General features: G+C 42.1%; 1 protein-coding gene across 2 annotated transcripts in view; it reads left to right on the top strand.

Annotated features, from left to right (window-relative positions):
• The first annotated feature begins 2,919 nt into the window (after nucleotides 1-2,919).
• The window catches only part of TMEM87B (transmembrane protein 87B), a 51,625-nt gene continuing 36,697 nt past the window's right edge, over nucleotides 2,920-17,847 (top strand). The window contains exons 1-5 of one of the 2 annotated variants that reach the window (XM_028516334.2): nucleotides 2,920-3,187; nucleotides 6,467-6,527; nucleotides 11,889-11,980; nucleotides 16,053-16,184; nucleotides 17,074-17,127. In XM_028516334.2, coding sequence (XP_028372135.1) covers nucleotides 3,056-3,187; nucleotides 6,467-6,527; nucleotides 11,889-11,980; nucleotides 16,053-16,184; nucleotides 17,074-17,127 — 471 coding nt within the window. In that variant the 5' untranslated portion in view covers nucleotides 2,920-3,055. The remainder of the gene's footprint in view (nucleotides 3,188-6,466; nucleotides 6,528-11,888; nucleotides 11,981-16,052; nucleotides 16,185-17,073; nucleotides 17,128-17,847) is intronic. The other variant, XM_028516333.2, reaches the window with a different exon arrangement.

Here is a 17,847-nt window from a genome sequence, read left to right as displayed (position 1 = left end):
AGGATGCTATTTCATTGTCTTCTGGTACAAAGTATTATTATCAAAATTTTATATGGCAATCTGAGTTTTTCTTAGACTCTTCATTTTTTTACCTGAATGCACAAAGGATCTTCTCTTTCAAAAATTCTTAATTTTGCCCTGGCCAGTGGTTCAGTTGTTGAAACTTGTCCCTACACCAAAAAATGCTTGCAAGTTCAATTCCTAGTCAGGACCCATACCTAGGTTGCAGGTTTAATCAGTTGGGGTATGTACAGCAGGCAAGCAATTGATGTTTCTCTCTCTCCCTCTCTAAGATCAACAAACATTTCCTCAGGTGAGAATTAAAAAGTCTCATAGTTTTTATTTGAATATGTTTTCAACTTTTACATCTTCATTTATTTTGGATTTTAATACTCATCTCACTTTTACCTTCTCTATATTTTTAAGATTTTTATTCACCCTCGTATTCCTTCTACTTGTCTTTATCTCTGAGTTTTCATTTCTAATTCTTTCCTGAATTCTACCACCTATTTCCTTTCATTTTACTAATTTTTCAATTCATTTTGAAATAGTAGTTTGCAGTTTCAGCTCTTTTGTGGGTACCTCGTTCTGGTATGCTTTCATTCCCTGAAGGGATATATTCTGCTCCATATTCTCTTTTATATTTCCATATAAATTTCACTATTGCTCAACTTATATTAAATTAATTTTCTTAAACTTTTAGGAAGTACTGAATACAATTTCTAGCTTCATCCTCTACAGCTCCCTGTTGTTTTTATGAACTACTTTAAAAAAATGGCCTTGAACTTGCTCCGATCTCTTGGCTCTGTTTACCTCATCCACTTTTATCAGAATCTTCTCTTTCTCTCATATTGTTCCTGTCCTGCTAAATTTGAATTCTGCTTCCAAGTTTCTCTTCATCATGGAACACTGTTTGTATGAAAGTATACACTTGTTAGATTCAAGAATGTATAAGGCCCAGACTTCTGCAGAACCTTCCAAACATTTGCCTTTACTTGCAAATCAGATTGCATGGGAGCTCCTCCTCTGTTCTGCCTCCGAACTTGGATTTCCAGTGAGTACCTGGGAGGAATCTGGGATTTCCCTATCTTGGGTCCATCTGGTATCTCATTGTTCCCCCTGCTTCCTACTTGATAACAACTACTTGTATTTGCACCTTTATGGGGGATACTTTGTCTTGATGTGTTATGCATACTGCCTGTGGTTTCTGGGTTATGCTATCTTAGGGGAGGATTATGGGAATATCCAGGTAGACTAAAAACTATACTATATTCACTTCCAATCTTTCCAGAATTGATTGATAACTGGGTATTTTGTAAAACTCCTCAGTGACTTTCCTATACCGCCAGGGTTGAGTCCCAACTGCTGATTATGCCTTTCATGACCCTTTATTCTTCAGGATCCAGCCTCCACTGCTCCTCTCCTCCCACTCTTCTGGTCTTCCTTGGCAGCCTCACCTTCTTCAAACTCTGTCTACATGAGGATGACCACAAACTCCCAATTGCTTTTCCCAACATCAGAGTCATTTTCACTATATTGCTCCCAGGGGGAGCTTGGGCCTAATGTGTTCACATTTTCTCCTCCTCTGGATGTTCCATAGGTCACTTTTTCCAGCCAGAAACCATGATACCAGCCTCTCCTTCCTAAGCCCCAATATCTAATCAATCACCAGGTTTTCTTATTTAAATTCTCCACCCCCATGTCTGTAGTATCTTCAAAATCTCCATCTTCACAGCTACTTCTGTGGTCAAGATCACCAACTCTAAATTATTGCACCTTATTCTTAACTGGTCATAAAATTTTTGAAATATTCTTTAACTAGTCATTCTATTGCCCACCTTAACAGTTTTCATATGACAACAAAAATGACATTTCCGGTCACCTCATCAACCTTGCTTAAAAACCATGATTGCCTGTTTGATGTCCTTAGACTAAAGCACTATATTCCTAATGGGGCTTAAGAAGACCTGTATGTTCTGGTTCTGTTTAATTATTCCCAGTCTTTCCCATGTCCATCTCACACCAAAATCTAGTCATTTGGAAGGTCTTACAGTTCCCCCAGGCCTTGGCACAGGCTGTTCTTAACCAAAACGCCTTCAAACCTACTCCTGGCTCCCACAGCTAACTCACTTCTAATTTCTGTAGATCCTAATGTCATTTCATGTCCTCTCTTCCCACCTGACCTACCCTCTAAATCTGTGATGGATGTTCCTCTCACACCGCTACTCCCACCGACACAGGCACAACACTGCTTGCTGGGAAAGGCGGAAGAACGTGCAATCTCCAGTACACACTAGACCCTCAATTACCTGCTGAAAGTGGCCAGGGTGACTGATAAGACAGCCAGGGACTCTGAACTATAAATCCATCCTAGTGTACGTTAACAACAATGTTAATCCAGGGTTGTATTCTCCCTCTTGACATTATTTACATTCGATAATAATAATAAAAATAGTTCTCTTTGACAACAATACATTTATTCAGCTTCATGGCCAAAAATGCTGGACAAAGCACCCCAACGCCCTGCCCCTCTGAACTTTAAAGTGATAAGGAAATTTTATGTGTTCTGAAAATTTTTAACTATTCTGTTCAAAGCACAATGCCTTGGGTTCTGCTGACCCCGACCTCAAAGTACGTTTCATGAATTTACAGAGCCATCTGTTTCCTCTAAGCTGAGAGGACCCAGATAGAGGCAAGTGCAGCGGATACAGGAAACTGAGACCCACCGAACAGTGCTTTAACTTGGAACTCCACCCCGTACTCAAGGCCGAGAACCCTAGTGTCAAGGCGGAATCTGGGACAAGAGACCTGCTCCCTTCTGAACCCGCCTTCACTTAGACCAGCCCAGAGCCCCGCCTCAAGGCTCCCTTCCGACCCCGCCCTCACCCTGGCCCCGCCCCCGCCCTGGCCTCGCCCCCCGCACGCCCGCCCTACTTCCCACGCTCCCGCTCCTCCTCCCACTGCCACCCGGCCCGGGCTCCCCTGACCGAACACCCTCGCCTCGGGGCGGAGCGGCACAGGTGCTGCGGAAGAGCCTGGTGGCTTCATCGTCAAGATGGCCGCTTCGCGCCGCCGCCCGCCGGCGAGGACTCTGCTGCTGCGCGCCACGCTCTGCCTGCTATGCTGGGCCCCGGTGGCTGTGCGCGCCGTCCCCGAGCCTGGGCTCTGGGCAATGACGGTCAGCGACGTAAGTGGTACCACTGGGCCCGCGTCCCCGGGCAGGCTCCGTCCCGCGGGCGCCCGTCCTCTCCCAGCCGGGGAGTGGGGGTGACGGGTCCGTCCGCGCGGGGGTCGGTTGCTCTGTAGCCCTTTCAGGACTCGTTTGAGGACTGACCCTGGCCTCTGTGTTCAGCGACATCCCGGACCGCTCTCCGGACTGTTCGCAGGCCACACCGTGAGGCTACGCAGGAGACTCCAGTTCAGTTCCGGCAGAAAGAAGAAAGTGCGCATGCCGCTTCCGCTTTCTCTGCATGTGGGAGGGGTACCCGCCGGAGCCACCCACCCTGTTCCCCGTTCGTGGGCCCCAGAGTTCCGCAGTTCTGGGACCCTAGGTGTGCAGATAGAGCGTCTGGGGGCTAGTGTGCAGGCCGCAGTCTGTGGGAACTCTCCCTCCAGGATAGGCGTCTCAGCATTTGGCGTCCAGTGGGTATGGGACAGATGTGGGATGGGGGATGGATGTGGGCAAGCGCAGGAGGTAGCATTTTGGAGAGTCGTGTTAAAAAGGGACCGGAAATCGAAGAGTTATCTCTAGATGGGATGACTCGACTATCTTTGACGTATTTCCCACACCCATGGAAATGATGTCCAAGTTATAAAGGCAAAAACTCATATTTTGGTGTTCTCAACCAGAAAAAGTAGTATCAGAAACTATGTTTCCCACAACATAAAAGCTGCACATAAGAACGAAAGGAGCAATCTTAAGAATCTTTACGACCCAGGGCAACCATTTCTAACAGGATCCTAGTGGGTTAGTGCCCTCTTTTGTGCCGCAGTGGTAGAGCCTGCACATGTCTGTTGTGTTTGTCTGATCAGTAAGAAGCAAAGCTCGGAGAACCATACTCAGCTTCTGAAGTGAATGGGCAGTGTCATTAAACTAAGGCAGTGAACAATATTGGAAGTGAATCAGCTGCATACAGATTGTTAAATGACTTAACCATATCTATAAGGATCTTTGCCAAGGATACTTTGAATGGCAAAACTCCAAAGGCCGCAGAGACGGAATGACTTTGATTCCTGCCTGAAGAAGAGACACTTTTCCTTGGTTCCACATAATTTGTAGTCCTGTGTGACTCAAGTCAGGAGCAGTCCATAAAGCCCTTCTTTGCAAAGAATGGGCTGAATTTTTTTCCTATTTCAAGTTTTCAGAACTTCAGATCCTGAGAGTAGAGCTTCCTTTCATTTGTACTACAAATCTGTCCGATGGTGGTTTTGATTGTAAAGATCAGCAAATAGTTTAAGCACCTACTGTGTGCCATGCACTTCACTGGCCATTGCTGTTGCAAAGGTGAATTTCAGAAAACAGTCCCTTTTCTCACAAAGCCCACACAGTAAGGACAGCAGATTCCTAAGTAGGAATTACGTACCTGGTGGCGTTCTTGGGATATTACATGAGCACCCAGTCCCACTTTCTGGAGTTGGTGGCTCGCTGGGTCTTAAAAGATGAGTAGGTGTTTCCTTGGTGAAGAAGAAGGAGTGAGTAGAGCAGCAGCACTGAAAAAAATTGCTATTGTTTCTGCTGAGTGCTGTTCTGTCAGGAGTGTTACAGGAGACTCAGGCCACCATAAGATAAGCCTTCTGTGTCTCAGCTTGGCCTTGAACCCGATGCCAGGGGTTTAAACTCAAGGACCTGAGAGGTCTGAGATAAATAGTATTAGTGAGTGAAGTGAGCTGGGTTCAGGACTGGAGGGAGCGGTGGGGGGTGTGCAGTGGACTAAGGTTGCATGCCCCTTATGAAAAGGGTAACTGCCATCCAGCCCCACTGATGGATACTATATGGCAGACTAGGCATGAACTGCCAGGTCTACTTTTTTAAAAGTCAGAATCCATATTTGTATTATGTCAATGAATTAAAGACGTTTTTAAAAGGGCCCCTCGTTTGCTCAAAACAAAACAAAACATTTATAAGTTGGGTTATGCCCCCAGGCCACTCGTAGCACCTTTTGGGTGTGAATGAGGGAGAGCCATTGAAGGATTTAATAAACCCAAGCTTTAAGAGAGCTCCACTGTGGCTGGTATCTCAGGATCAGATCTGGAGGCAAAGGTACCAGTTAGTTTATTGCGGAAGTGGAGGCAGAAAATGTTGAGGGCCTGAGTTAAGGGCAGTGGTACCAGGAATGGAGAGCAAGAGCTAAGTTTGGGGAGTGTTTATGAGATAAATAGGCATGTCTTGGGGGTGGGCAGTGGAGGTGAGGTAACTGGAAGGAGCCTTGGGGACGGGGTGGCATCATCTACAACCAATATGAATAGTGCCGGAAGAGGTGGTGAGGAGTATGTATGGTTTAGGGAAGGTTGGTATGGAATGGGTGTCAGAAATCCCAGTGGTCATGACCTTTAGGCAGCTGGATCTGGCACTCAGAGGAGGGATCTGGGCTGTGGGTTTTATTGTTGATCAGGGGCTGGGGATTCCATTATTTATAGTTACTGTTGAAACTGTGTTGGGGAAGGTGGAGGGGTTTTCAGGAAAGAGCTGCCTGTTCTGTATTTCTTTCATTCCTAACCACTTGTTAATTTAACACAGTCCCTTCTCACAGCATTTTTATTCTTGGTGAGGGCAGACATCTAACAACTAACATGTACATTTTCTAGTTTTAGTTGTGGGAGGGGTTGTAAAGAAGAATGGGTCCTAGAGAACATATAAGGGAGGTCCTGGCCTGGTGTGGGGGATGGTAGAAGACTTCCTGAGGAAGGGACTTTGGAACTGGGCTTTGGAGGGTAAGAAGGAATTGATGAAGTGAAGAAAGAGTGACAGGGAAGAGTTTTTAAGTACATTTTTGAGTGGAAGGAGTATCATACTTTGGAGGAGCTGAAAGAAAGGTCCTAGAGAAGTGAGTGGCCCTCATGATGGAGGGCTGTATGAGCTGCAGTTTCTCACTGGTCTGCTGTAAGTGCACAGTGTGGGAAAGGGCTGGGTATTTTATCAGAAGTACTGTCACACAGACACCAACTGCAGGTGCACGGTGCCATGCTGGCAGCAGCCCTCACCTCCTAGGTGTTGCTGGCCCCTGACTGAGACGTGGAGGGAGGGGCATTCCAGAGCTTCCTGCCAACTTCAGGGAGGAGAGATGTGGGCAAGGGTTTAAGCAAATGAGTGATGTGATCAGATTTATATTTTTTAAAAGTAATCATTCTGGTCATAGGGAGGACAGCAAGGATTAGAACTACATGTTTTCCAGAATAAAGCTATACTCTTGGAAACAGTAGGGAAGAAAATTTTAACATGATTTTTCTATGTTGTTTTTCATTTTAGAAATCAGGGCCTTTGATATTTAGGAAAATTATGTATAACTCAACTGATATCAAGTTTTCTGGTAAGTTTTATAAGGTAACAATACTAACATAACTCTATTATAGACAAGTAACATGTAAATATGTTATAAACTAATACATTAATGTAAGCATTTATAATAATATTGTATTTTATAAGCTAGGCAAATGTTTTGTTTTTAAGTGGTTCTAACATTTTAAGGGTTTCTTTTGTTTCCATCAAGTCTTGCTTATTTTCAAGAATAGGTTTTTCTGTCTCAGAACATATAATATGATCATTCTTTAAAAATTATAATTAAAGTCCAATAAAGTTGGCTTCAGCAAAAAAGTATTTGACTTCTGTGAAATTTGACTCTAGATCTCAGCTTTTAAAACTAGATAAATTCCTTTTATAAGTATATGAAATGTCATAATTGTGATAAAACCTTTTTGCCCCTCAAAATTTTTAAAATACATATATTTGATCATAGTATAAATAAAAAGTACAAGAAGCTAACATTTTCATTAGGCTTTTAGGACTTATGAAAGTGAAACTATTTGTGAGGGACTGTGTTGTCCATGTGAACACTGCTGTGTGAGGATCTTGAGATTTCAGTGTTTTTAATGAGTTTAAATTGGATCATGTTTAATGTGGTCCAACTTCCTCTTTGTGTTTCCATACCTTGACTAGGTAATTTGTTTACCAGGGTTAAAGTTTTGGGCTGAGGAGAAATTTGGGGGGGTTGGGGGGGGTAACAAAGTTTGGCTTCCTGGGAATCCAAAGCCATGAGTACTTTTGCTGTCACTCCATGCTCTGGTCATTTGTTGGTCAAGTCTGCCATACATGGGTCTTTATTGAGGGAAGTGGGCCAGCCATCAGCTACAAAGCAGAGGTGGTTCAAAGCAGCCTGGTGATATCAGATCATCAGCATTTATAGGAGCTGGTTAAGAGGAAATTGAAGTCCAAAGTGGGTGAAGAAAAAACTTTGGCATCTGATTGCTTTAATGAATTTATGTCTCAATATCTAGACAAATAAGATTTAAAAGACTGGTACAAAGAGGTTATGTAGGGAAAAAGTTATATAGACCAATGAGACACAGAATTTGATTTTTTTAAAAAAGTCAACACAGCCTGGCTGTGCCGGCCTGCAAACCAAAGGATTGTGGGTTCGATTCCTAGTCAGGGCACATGCCTGGGTTGTGGGCCAGGTCCCCAGGAGGGGGCTTGCGAGAGGCAACCACACATCGATGTTTCTGTCCCTCTCTTTCTCCCTTCCTTCTTCTCTAAAAAATAAATAAAATCTTTTTTAAAAAAAAGTCCATACATAATGTCAGAGATCAGCCTAAGAGTAGACCACAGTCAAGATATCTGAAGAAAGAATGAGCAGCAGGAGTTAGCAAAAGTGTGAAGACATGTGGCCAGCAGGTGTGGAAGTAGCATCCACCTGAGCCTCCTTGTTCTGGTGCTAGGCTCACCAAACAGCCTTCTCATCACAATTGGTCATCCAGGGTGGCATGCTAACAGGAGAGAGTTAGTTCATTGTTACCCATCCATTTCTTTCTTTTTAGGTCTCTGCATTCAATCAATCTAGGTTTGGTGATGGTGAACTCCTTTAGTTTTTTCTTCTCTGGGAAGCTCTTTATCTGCCCTTCAATTCTACATGATATCTTTGCTAGGTAGAGCAATTTTGGCTGTAAGTCCCTGCTTTTCATGACTTTGAATACTTCTTGCTAATCCCTTCTAGCCTACAAAGCTGCTTTTGAGAAATCAGCTGACAATCTTATGGTAAGCAACTGTAGATAACCAACTGCACTTCTCTTGCTACTTTTAACATTCTGTGTTTAACTTTTGGCATTTTAGTTATGATGTGTCTTGGAGTGGGCCTTTTTGCATCTGTCTTGTGTGGGACTCTGTACTTCCTGGACTTCATGTCTATTTCTTTCACCAACTTAGGGAAGTTTTCTTTCACTGTTTTTTTCAGATAGATTTCCAATTTCTTGCTCTTTATCTACTTCTTCTGGCACCTCTATGATGAGAATGTTGAAATGCTTTAAGTTGTTCCAGAGGCTCCTTAAACTATCCTCATTTTTTTGGATTCTTTTACCTCCTTGTTGTTGTGATTGGTTATTTTTTAATACCTTATGTTCCAAATCATTGGTTTGATTTTTAGCGTCATCTACTCTACTGTTGTTTCCTTGTAAATTGTTCTTTATTTCAATTAGTGTATCCTTCATTTCTGACTGTGTCTGTTTTTATGCTGTTGAGATCCTCACTAAGTTCCTTGAACATCCTTACATCCAGTGTTTTGAATTGTGCATGTGATAGATTGCTTACCTCCTTTTGTTTAGTTCTTTTTCTGGAATTTTGATCTGTTCTTTCATTTGGACTATGTTTCTTTGTCTCTTCATTTTGGCAGCCTCCCTGTGTTTGCTTCTGTGTATTAGGTAGAGCTGCTATAACCCCCTTGCCTTGATAGCATGGCCTAATGCAGTAGGTGACCTGTAGGGTCCAGTGGCACAGCCTCGCCTTTCACCCAAGCTGGCTACTCAAGGTGTGCCCTTCATATGGGCTGAGTACACCGTCTTGTAGTTGAGCCTTGCTTGCTGTTGGCAGACAATGGGAGGGAATTAACCCAGGTCAGTCACCTGCAAGGACTGGCTATAACCACTGGCCTCCACCCTCTGGAGAGTCAGCTGTGCAGGGACAAGGTTATGGTGCTCCAGTGTGGTCTGTAGCTGTCTGCTGGGTGCACCAGCTATGGGGTTTCCCTGGTATGCAGGCCAAGGTGAGCCCCCCACTATGTTCTGCTCAGGGCCACCCTGCCTGAGCTATAAAGCAATCTGAGATGTCTGCTATTTGTGCTGGGCTTGGAGATTCCCAGCTACAGTCAAGTTGTGAATCTAGGCTGGCTGCTGCTAGTGCTGGGCCTGGGGCCACTTAGCTGTTTCTTGTTTGATAGGATTTAAGAAGTTGTGAAGCGTGAGCCAAGACCAGCCATTTGTATGAAAAATTGTGGTTAACAGTCTTGGTGGACCAGTAAGTTGGGTAGGACAAACTCCCAGGGGATCTCTAGGGCAGGGCCTACAAGTGTTAGCCAGGTAGATGGAATCTCAAATATAGCTCCGTGGATCTGTGGGGGGAGGGCTCCGAAAAGTAACAATGGCTTCTGCCTGCATTTCTCTCTGGGAGAAAGCTGTCTCCCAGCTCCCACCTAGATGCCAGACACTTCAGTTCCTCCCTGTATGCCTTTTAAGCTACTACACCAGTGGTGCTAAAGCCAGAAGGTGTGTGTCTGTGTAAGTCCATGTGTGGTTCTTTAAGAGGAACTGCTTGGGACTCCAGAAGTTTCTTCCACTAACTCAATCCTCCCCTGGTTTTTGCAGCCAGAACTTATGAGGACGTATCTTCCTGGCACTAGAACCCTGGGCTGGGGGCCTAGTGTGGGGTTGGGACTCCTCACTACTGAGAAGTCCCTCCCGAGTTTTTTCTACTGCATATGGATGTGGGACCAGCCCATTCCACATCTCCACCCCTCCCACTACTCTGGATGGATGTGGTTTCTTTAATTCTGTAGTTGTCAGATGTCCATTGAACTTGATTTCTGATAGTTCTGAGTGATGGTTGTTTTATATTTTAGTTGTAATTTGTTTGTGGTTGTGTGAGCCGTATTTACCTATGCTGCCATCTTGACCAGAAGTCACGCTTTCATTTTCAGTTACTGTTCATTTAAGGGAGTAATAGGATGTTCTAGTTTATATATCTGCATTGGTGGTTTGGTGAAAACCTGAGACTGAGTCTCAGTGTTCTCACAGAGCCAGATTTTAGTGCCTGCGAGCTAAGCATTGGGTCGTTTGGTGTGTGGCCTTATTGTTTGGTGGATCAGTCTTCTGGCTTTCCCTTAGGTGACCACTCATTTGCTGCCTCATTCAAGATGCCATCATATAGAGCTACTGTTGAACATTTCTCAATGTAATTATATTAACAATAACATATGTTATATAATCACTCAATATATACAGAAAAGTATTAGGAAAAACTTAATACTCATTCATGATAAAAACTTTCAAAAAAAACTAGAAAAACTTCCTCAGTCTGATAAAGGGCATCTAACATGCTATCAGATCCTTTCCAATTATATTTTAAATTCTTTTAGGATGAATCTGGAGCAGCCTTTATTCCAGGGCTGACTTAGCACCCTGTCAGGTGTGACCCTTCCGTGTCTCTCCCCAGGGCTTGATGTATTCAGTGAGGCCTCTGAACTACTCAGAATTGTTGGGCTTCTCCCTGTGCGTGGGCAGGCTCCTATGCAGCCAGACATCCAATGGGCTATCTGTGCAGAGTTCATTTACTTTTTCTCCATGTAGCTCCCAACTCTTGGGTGCTGTGCCTTTGACATTCTACCAGTCACAGCCCCTGGAAGTCAGTTTCTGGTCTCAGTTTGAGTTCCCTTTGGTTACCTTCATAATGGCTCACAATGGCCCCTGCCTCCTAGTATTCATGACTTCATGTGGTCCTCTGCGTTATAATATCAAGGTTGGTCTGACCGGTGGAATATGGCAGAAGTAGTGCTATGTCACTTAAGATGCTAGGTCATAAAAGATGCTGTGGCTTCTTTGCCCTCTCTCTGATGACTTGATGCCATGTTGTAACAGCACTTTCAAAAGAGTTTTGTCTTATTCTAGACTTAATTCTCTTCAGTCTGTGTAGTGTTGTTATTCTCCTGCCTGAAACATTTGGTGGTCCTTTGTAATACTCAGAAAAAAGGAAAACTCCCCAGCAGAGCATAATACCCTTATGAATTTTTCTCCAGCTCTCCTTCTCTGTGTTCTAAGCATTGCACGCTGGTTTCAGACAGGTGTACTCATGCCGGGCACTCACTTACCCTGAGCAGTCGCATGTCCTCTTCCGCCCTCCTCACCTGCTAACTCCTGCTCCTTCTTCAGTTATAGGCCTCCTCCTCCAGCAAGCCTGGCAGCACCCCATTCTTCATGCCGGGGCCTGTTAATTGTTAACCCTCCGTTCCCCTGATACCTCTGTAAAGGACAGAGACTGTTCTAGATTCCCATTATGTCCCTTCTTGGCACACAAGGGGTGCTTGCTCAGTATGTTTTGAATGAGTAAGTCAGTGAAGAGAACGTTTTAGGCTGAAGTAAGCAGTGTCAACGTGTCTGGCCACTCGGTTGATTTTTGACATTGGACTTTACATATAGATGCAATAGTAGTATAGCAACTTTTGGTTAACTGATTCTATTTAAATTTGATGAATTTACCTGTCTCATTTTTCAGTGACTTTTGGAGAAATTAAGTATGTTTTACTTACTGTTTTATTCAGGTAGCCTATTTTAAATGACATTCTTGAAACCTGAAGTTTATATTGGAGTATATATATTATTATTGAAAATTGAGACTTTCTTTTCCTAAACAGTTAAGTCATTCCATTGTTCCGGGCCTGTGAAGTTTACCATAGAGTGGCATTTGAAGCATTATACCTGTCAAAATGAATATTCTCAGCTGAATGTAAGTAAAACACAGTTTTTTTTAAAGTTATATTTATAGACCCTGGCCTAGAGGCTTAGTTGGTTAGAGCATCATCCTGATTCTCCAAGGTTGCAGGTTTAATCCCTGATCAGGGCACACACAAAAATCAATCAATGAATGCATAAATAAACAGAACAACAAATGGATGTTTCTTTCCCTCCCCTCCCCTTCCCACTTTCCTCCCTTCTTCTCTCTAAAAATCAATAAAACATTAAAAGTAAATAAAAAATTATATTGAGGTAATATTGGTTAATAACATTATATAAATTTCATGTATACAACAGTATAATTTGATATCTGTGTACTCTGTAGCGTGTTCATCACCCAAAGTCTAGTCTCCTTCTGTCACCTTATATTTGACCCCCTTTACCCAATTTGCCCTTCTCCAGCCCCCCTTCCCCTCTGATAACCACCATACTCTTGGTTTTTAGCGTGTTTCTGTTTGTTTTGTTAGTTCGTTTGTTACCTTTTCTTACTTATTCCAAGTGTGAGTGAAATCACGCAGTTTTTGGTCCTACTTATTTTACCTAGCATAATATTGTCAAGATCCATCTGTGTTATTACAAATGGCAATGTTTCATTCTTTTATATGGCTAATATTCCATTGTATGTATGTGCCACATCAAATCTTTCAACTGAAGGACACTAGGTTGTTTCCATATCATGGCTATTATGGTTAACGATGCAGTGAACATAGGGGTGCATATATCTTCATGAATTAGTGTTTTCATATTTTTTGGATAAATTACTCAGAAGAGGAATTGCTGGGTCATGCTGTAGCTGTATTAATTTTTTGCGGAACCTCCATACTGTTTCCCACAGTGGCTGCCCAATTTAATTGCACCAACAGTACATGAGTGTTCCCTTTTCTCCACAGGCTTGCCAACACTTGTTGTTTGTTGAGTTATTGATGATAGCCATTCTGATAGGTGTGAGATGATATCTCATTAACACAAATTTTTAATGTGTGTATATAAAGCTATGAAGGAAAATTATAAGTATAAAAATTTATTAGCTCATCTTGTGAGGAGGCTAGAAATATAGATTATAGTGCCACAGAGATATTTTGGGCCTTATATAATATGTACCTTAATCCTATCAAAGTATATGCTTCCTGAGAAGAATACAAATCTTTTTTTTTTTTAAGAAATCTTTTTAAAAAATTTTTATTGGTTTTAGAGAAAGAGAGAGGAAGGGGAGGGAGAAAGAGAGAGAAACATTGATTTGTTATTCCACTTATTTATCATTCATTGGTTGATTCTGTGGGGGGGCTCTGCCTGCAGAGCACCGTCCCCCCCCCGCCCCAGTCCTCCACAGATGAGAATAAGTCTACCAAGACATGCTGTGCTTAGGGAAGAAAGGTGGCCAATCTCTCAAAGGAGAAAGGCCAAGAGCCTTTTCCTCAATGGGCTTTTATTGGGTTCAATTTATACAGGAATACGGGTAAAGCTCATCAATCATTGTAAGGCAGTAAGGATCAAACAATAGGTAATATACAAAGAACTACGAGGGCTTATTCTGAGTCAGGGTCAGTTAGCTAAAGGGCTATAAAACTTTGGGAAACAAACTCATTTCCTGCTCAGACCCTTTTGAAAAAACTGAGGGCATTCTTAGCAAAGCAGGTTTCACAGGATTTTACGCATTCTTTCTTAGGTCTGGTGGCCCAGGGAACCCACCCCTTCCAGCACAGGGCTGCACCACCCTCTGTCATTGTTTCATACTTAAGTCAGGCAGGGTAAGTAAGGCAGCCAAGAGATAAGGAGACTTCTCGCAGACAGAATGAAGACTCAGGCTATGTCAAAGCCAAGGGGCGAGGATCCATCACCCTTTTTTTTCTATAGCCCCCGAAGTCCTTCCCTAGGGGCCCCTTCGTGACCATGCCTGTCTTAGGTCATCCCTCCCTTGAAGATTCTTACCCATCATTGGCTAACTGATCAGGCTAGGGGCCAAGCAGGGTGAAGTAAAGGGGGCAGAGTCAGCATCCCTGCCACAGAGACAAGCTTTGTCTCCTCAGTGGCTTAAGGACCCAAGGTCTCTCACTCAGCCTTAGCCATGGGGGCCTACAGCTTCTGAAACCAGGCAGGGCGGTTCCCAACATGATTCTTGTGTACCCTGATCAAAGATCAAACATACAACCTTGACATATTGGGACAACAGCCTAACCAACTGAACTACCCAACCAGGGCCAGAATACAAATCTTTTAGTTTCCTTGTATTTATGAAAAATGATAGTAAATGTTTATTAAGTCAGATATGTAGGAACCACTGATAAAAGGACAATGGGTCACATACAAACCAAAATAAACTTAATTTAGGAAAGAAGTATAAGTTTCACTTTATTAAAAAAGTTAGTAACATAACACCTAGAACTTACTTAAGTATACATAGATTTAGTATGAGCAGGTCTCAGAAAGAGGTGAGGAAGGAAAGGACCCATCAGGGAGTTTGGGGTGGGGGTGGGGAGAAGGCGGGGAGCTGTGAGAGAGGGGAAGAGGGGCAGCCTGGGTGTGTCCTGCCCCGGACCTGCAGGATTTCCCAGGCGTGAGTGTTTCCACCCCAGCATTTCTCCCGGTGCCGCTCCCCATGGTTCCTTTTCAGCTGATCTGGGTCTGTTGGCTTCTAGTTTGAATAATGTGTGGATTTCCATACTTTTATTTCTATTATCTTTTCATTTGAGGTGAAAGATGTCATTTTCCTTGAATACTGCCTTTTTAATTTTATTCCCAAATATTTTACCCCTTCACGCTAAATACTTCAGTGTATATTATGTGTTTCCTAGGAACAACAATATTCAGTTAGATTACAAAGTACAGTGGTCAAATTCAGGACATTTAGCATCAATAACAATACTATTACCTAATAAATAGACCTTATTAAAATTTTTCCAGTGTCCCAATAACATCTCTTTTAGCAGGGTTTTTTTTCCCCTTTTCTTTTTTTCTTGGTATAAGAACCAGTGTAGAATCACATTGCATTTCTGTAGTTTTTTTTTGTTTTTTGTTTTGTTTTTGTTTTTGTCTTTCATGATATGACATTGATATATTTGAAGTGTACAAGCCATTTATTTTTACAGAATGTCCCTAAATTTGAGTATTCCCAATGTTTTCCCATGATTGGATTAAGGTTATATTTTGAGCAGACAGACAGACCAGAGAATTCAGGTTTGTCCCATGTTTGGTCAGTTGGTTGGGGAAGTGTCTGCCAGTTTCCTCCACTGTAAAGTGACTACTTTTCTCTTTGTTATTAACAGTAATTTGGGAAAAAAATACTTTGTATGTAAATATGTATCCTGTTCCTCATAAGTCCACATCCTTTGATTTTTCTCCAGTTTCTACTGATCTTTGCTACATGGTGATTTTCTAATCTGCTTTCTCCTACATGTGTTAGCATTCTGCTATGAGATCCTCTCTCTTTTTTCTTCTGTCTTACCTTGCAGTCAGTCATCAGTATGGACTCACTGGTTTTTACTTCATTGTGGATTATAGTCTATTACCGTTTTTACTTATTTTGCTCAAGTTGTCCCATAGTTGGCCGGTAGAAGCCCACCTACCCTTTTTTGGTGACTGGGAGTTGCCATTAGGTTTTATTCCTGGATATAGGCAGGAAGAACCCCAGGTCCTTGTGTGTGAACAAATGTGTCCCCTGCCCTCAGTTGTGTTTGCACGTTTGCTCCGTGTTGCCAAGTGTCTGGTTTGTCTTTCCTCCTTGTTAAATGCTGCTTTCTTTCTCTCTAAGGTCGTTTATACTTGGTATAAGATGGAAGTAGCCCCAGGACAAAGTATTGTGTATTTCAAAACACCTTAAACACTTTTTACTGTAAGATTATGGTTGTATTATGTATTACTGTCTCTGAGCACATTGGAATGACTAAAATGTTATGGTTTCTCAATTTTACTTAAAATTATATTCAAACCTTTTTTTCCATACCTTGCTCTGCATATTTTCAAGTGTCCAAACTGAATAAATTTTAGGTGTTATTTAGATATTAAATTTTATTTATCTTCTTGGATAAGTATGGAAATACATTATAACAAAACTTTACGTTGGGTAGGAGCTGTCACAAAAACATGAAAGTGTTGGTGAAGACTTTTGTGGTAATTATTTCAAGAACATCGAATGTTGGACAACAAAAAATGAAAACTTAGATTGCGACAGTAACCTACAGGTGTTTCCCTCATTATACGTGAGTACCTTGTCTTGCCGCGTTAAAGCAGAGTTTATTTTATTTCCAGTGTATACAAATATCAGCTTAAATTCTGTTTCACCAGGCATTTCATTAAGGTGCTTAATTTGTTAGTTTTTAGACTTAAATCTTTCTGAATGTCATAGTGCCCAAGGAGTAAGGTGTTGGCACCATCGTTCCATTTCTTTGTACCCCTCTGTGGCAGTGTCCCTTCACTGTCCCTCCACTGACCTGCTGTCAACTCACTTGTTCTCTCAGCTCCATCACTCTGCCAGTGCAGCACGAGTCAGGGTTACCAGCGACCACAGTGCTCACTCGGTGGTCTGCTGCTCTTAGCACAGGCTGTCAGCATTTAGCTCTCCGGAACGCCCTCTCCTTCTGTGTGCACTTGCTCCCTCCCCGTGTGGAAGGTCAGATTCTAAAGTGTCACCAGCAATCATTCCTGAGTCGTGAGCCTATGGGTCATTTTAACTTGTTTTCTGTTCTATAAATTCTGAAATGAAAATATATCTTTGGTAAAATTTTTAAAGGGATTACTTAAAAATTTATAATATGTAATGAACATGTAGCAAAGTGTGCATATCACAAGTATGTGGCTTGATGAATATTTTAGCACCTGGAGCTGTCTTTTAGTTCCTGGTATCCCACGCCACCCGCCCCCGCCCCCGCCCCCGCCCCCCACCACCACCAACCATAGCCACTCTCCTGATTAAGGAAGTAATTTTTCCAAAGCAGGATATTGTTATTCATGTTTGGGATACAGTGAAATTTGTTCTCTGATGTTCACCTTTCAAATTTGTACTTTTTTCATAACACATTTTTTCTTAATTGTTCAAATTATCCCCATAGAAATGCAGTAATATTAAATAGAATTTATTCTTTTTTCCAGAATAAAGAACTAGTTACAAATATCAGAAATGTTTCAAACCAGGAAGAATCAATGGTAAGTCATTTTATTTGTCTTTGAATCAAATGTATACAAGCTATAGAAAGACTGAAAAGAATCTGCTAATGGATAGACCACTTGGAGAGTGTTGTAAAGTAGGGTTATTAGAATTAGGAAAGAGAAAAGAACCTTTATTTAAAACAATAAATATGTCTATATGAATTTTGTATAGCCTTATTTCTGTCTTTGTTTAAAAATCTCTTTAAAGTTATAATTTAAGGTTAACTCATATGCAGCCTTTTCTTTCACAAAATAAAATTTGCTTTCAAATGCTGAAGATAGCATAGCAATGGGCTGGTATGTATCGTCATTAAGGATGTAAAGAAATAGGTAGAAACCATGAATGTAGCATGGAGGGGAGAGAAAATTTGGTGTTTTGGGGAATTACTGAAAGTCAGAAAACCTAGAGGCCAAAAGGGTTAGAAGGAGCTATGTGTAGGCACAGTAAACAGATTTAGGAGAACTTAATATTTGCTTTTATACTGTGCCTTCACATTTCTTGTTTTCTTTCACTGTCTTAAAGAGAGCCCAAGCATAGAAAGGCATTCCTACAGTGGGGTCGGGGGGCACAGACACTGCACAAACTGGCACAGGTGGGGGAAGGTGAAGTAAAAGGGAAAGGGGAAATATTCAGCAAGAAGGAATGTGAGAAGTTTGGTCCAGTTATGTGGGTCATTGAAGGGGTCACAGACATTACAGCAGCAGTTAGAGTCACCA

Source organism: Phyllostomus discolor, chromosome 6 (genome assembly GCF_004126475.2).
Source record: "Phyllostomus discolor isolate MPI-MPIP mPhyDis1 chromosome 6, mPhyDis1.pri.v3, whole genome shotgun sequence".
NCBI lineage: Eukaryota > Metazoa > Chordata > Mammalia > Chiroptera > Phyllostomidae > Phyllostomus > Phyllostomus discolor.
The sequence above is the reverse complement of the archived record's forward strand: the minus strand, read 5'-3'. Positions and strand labels throughout refer to the sequence as shown.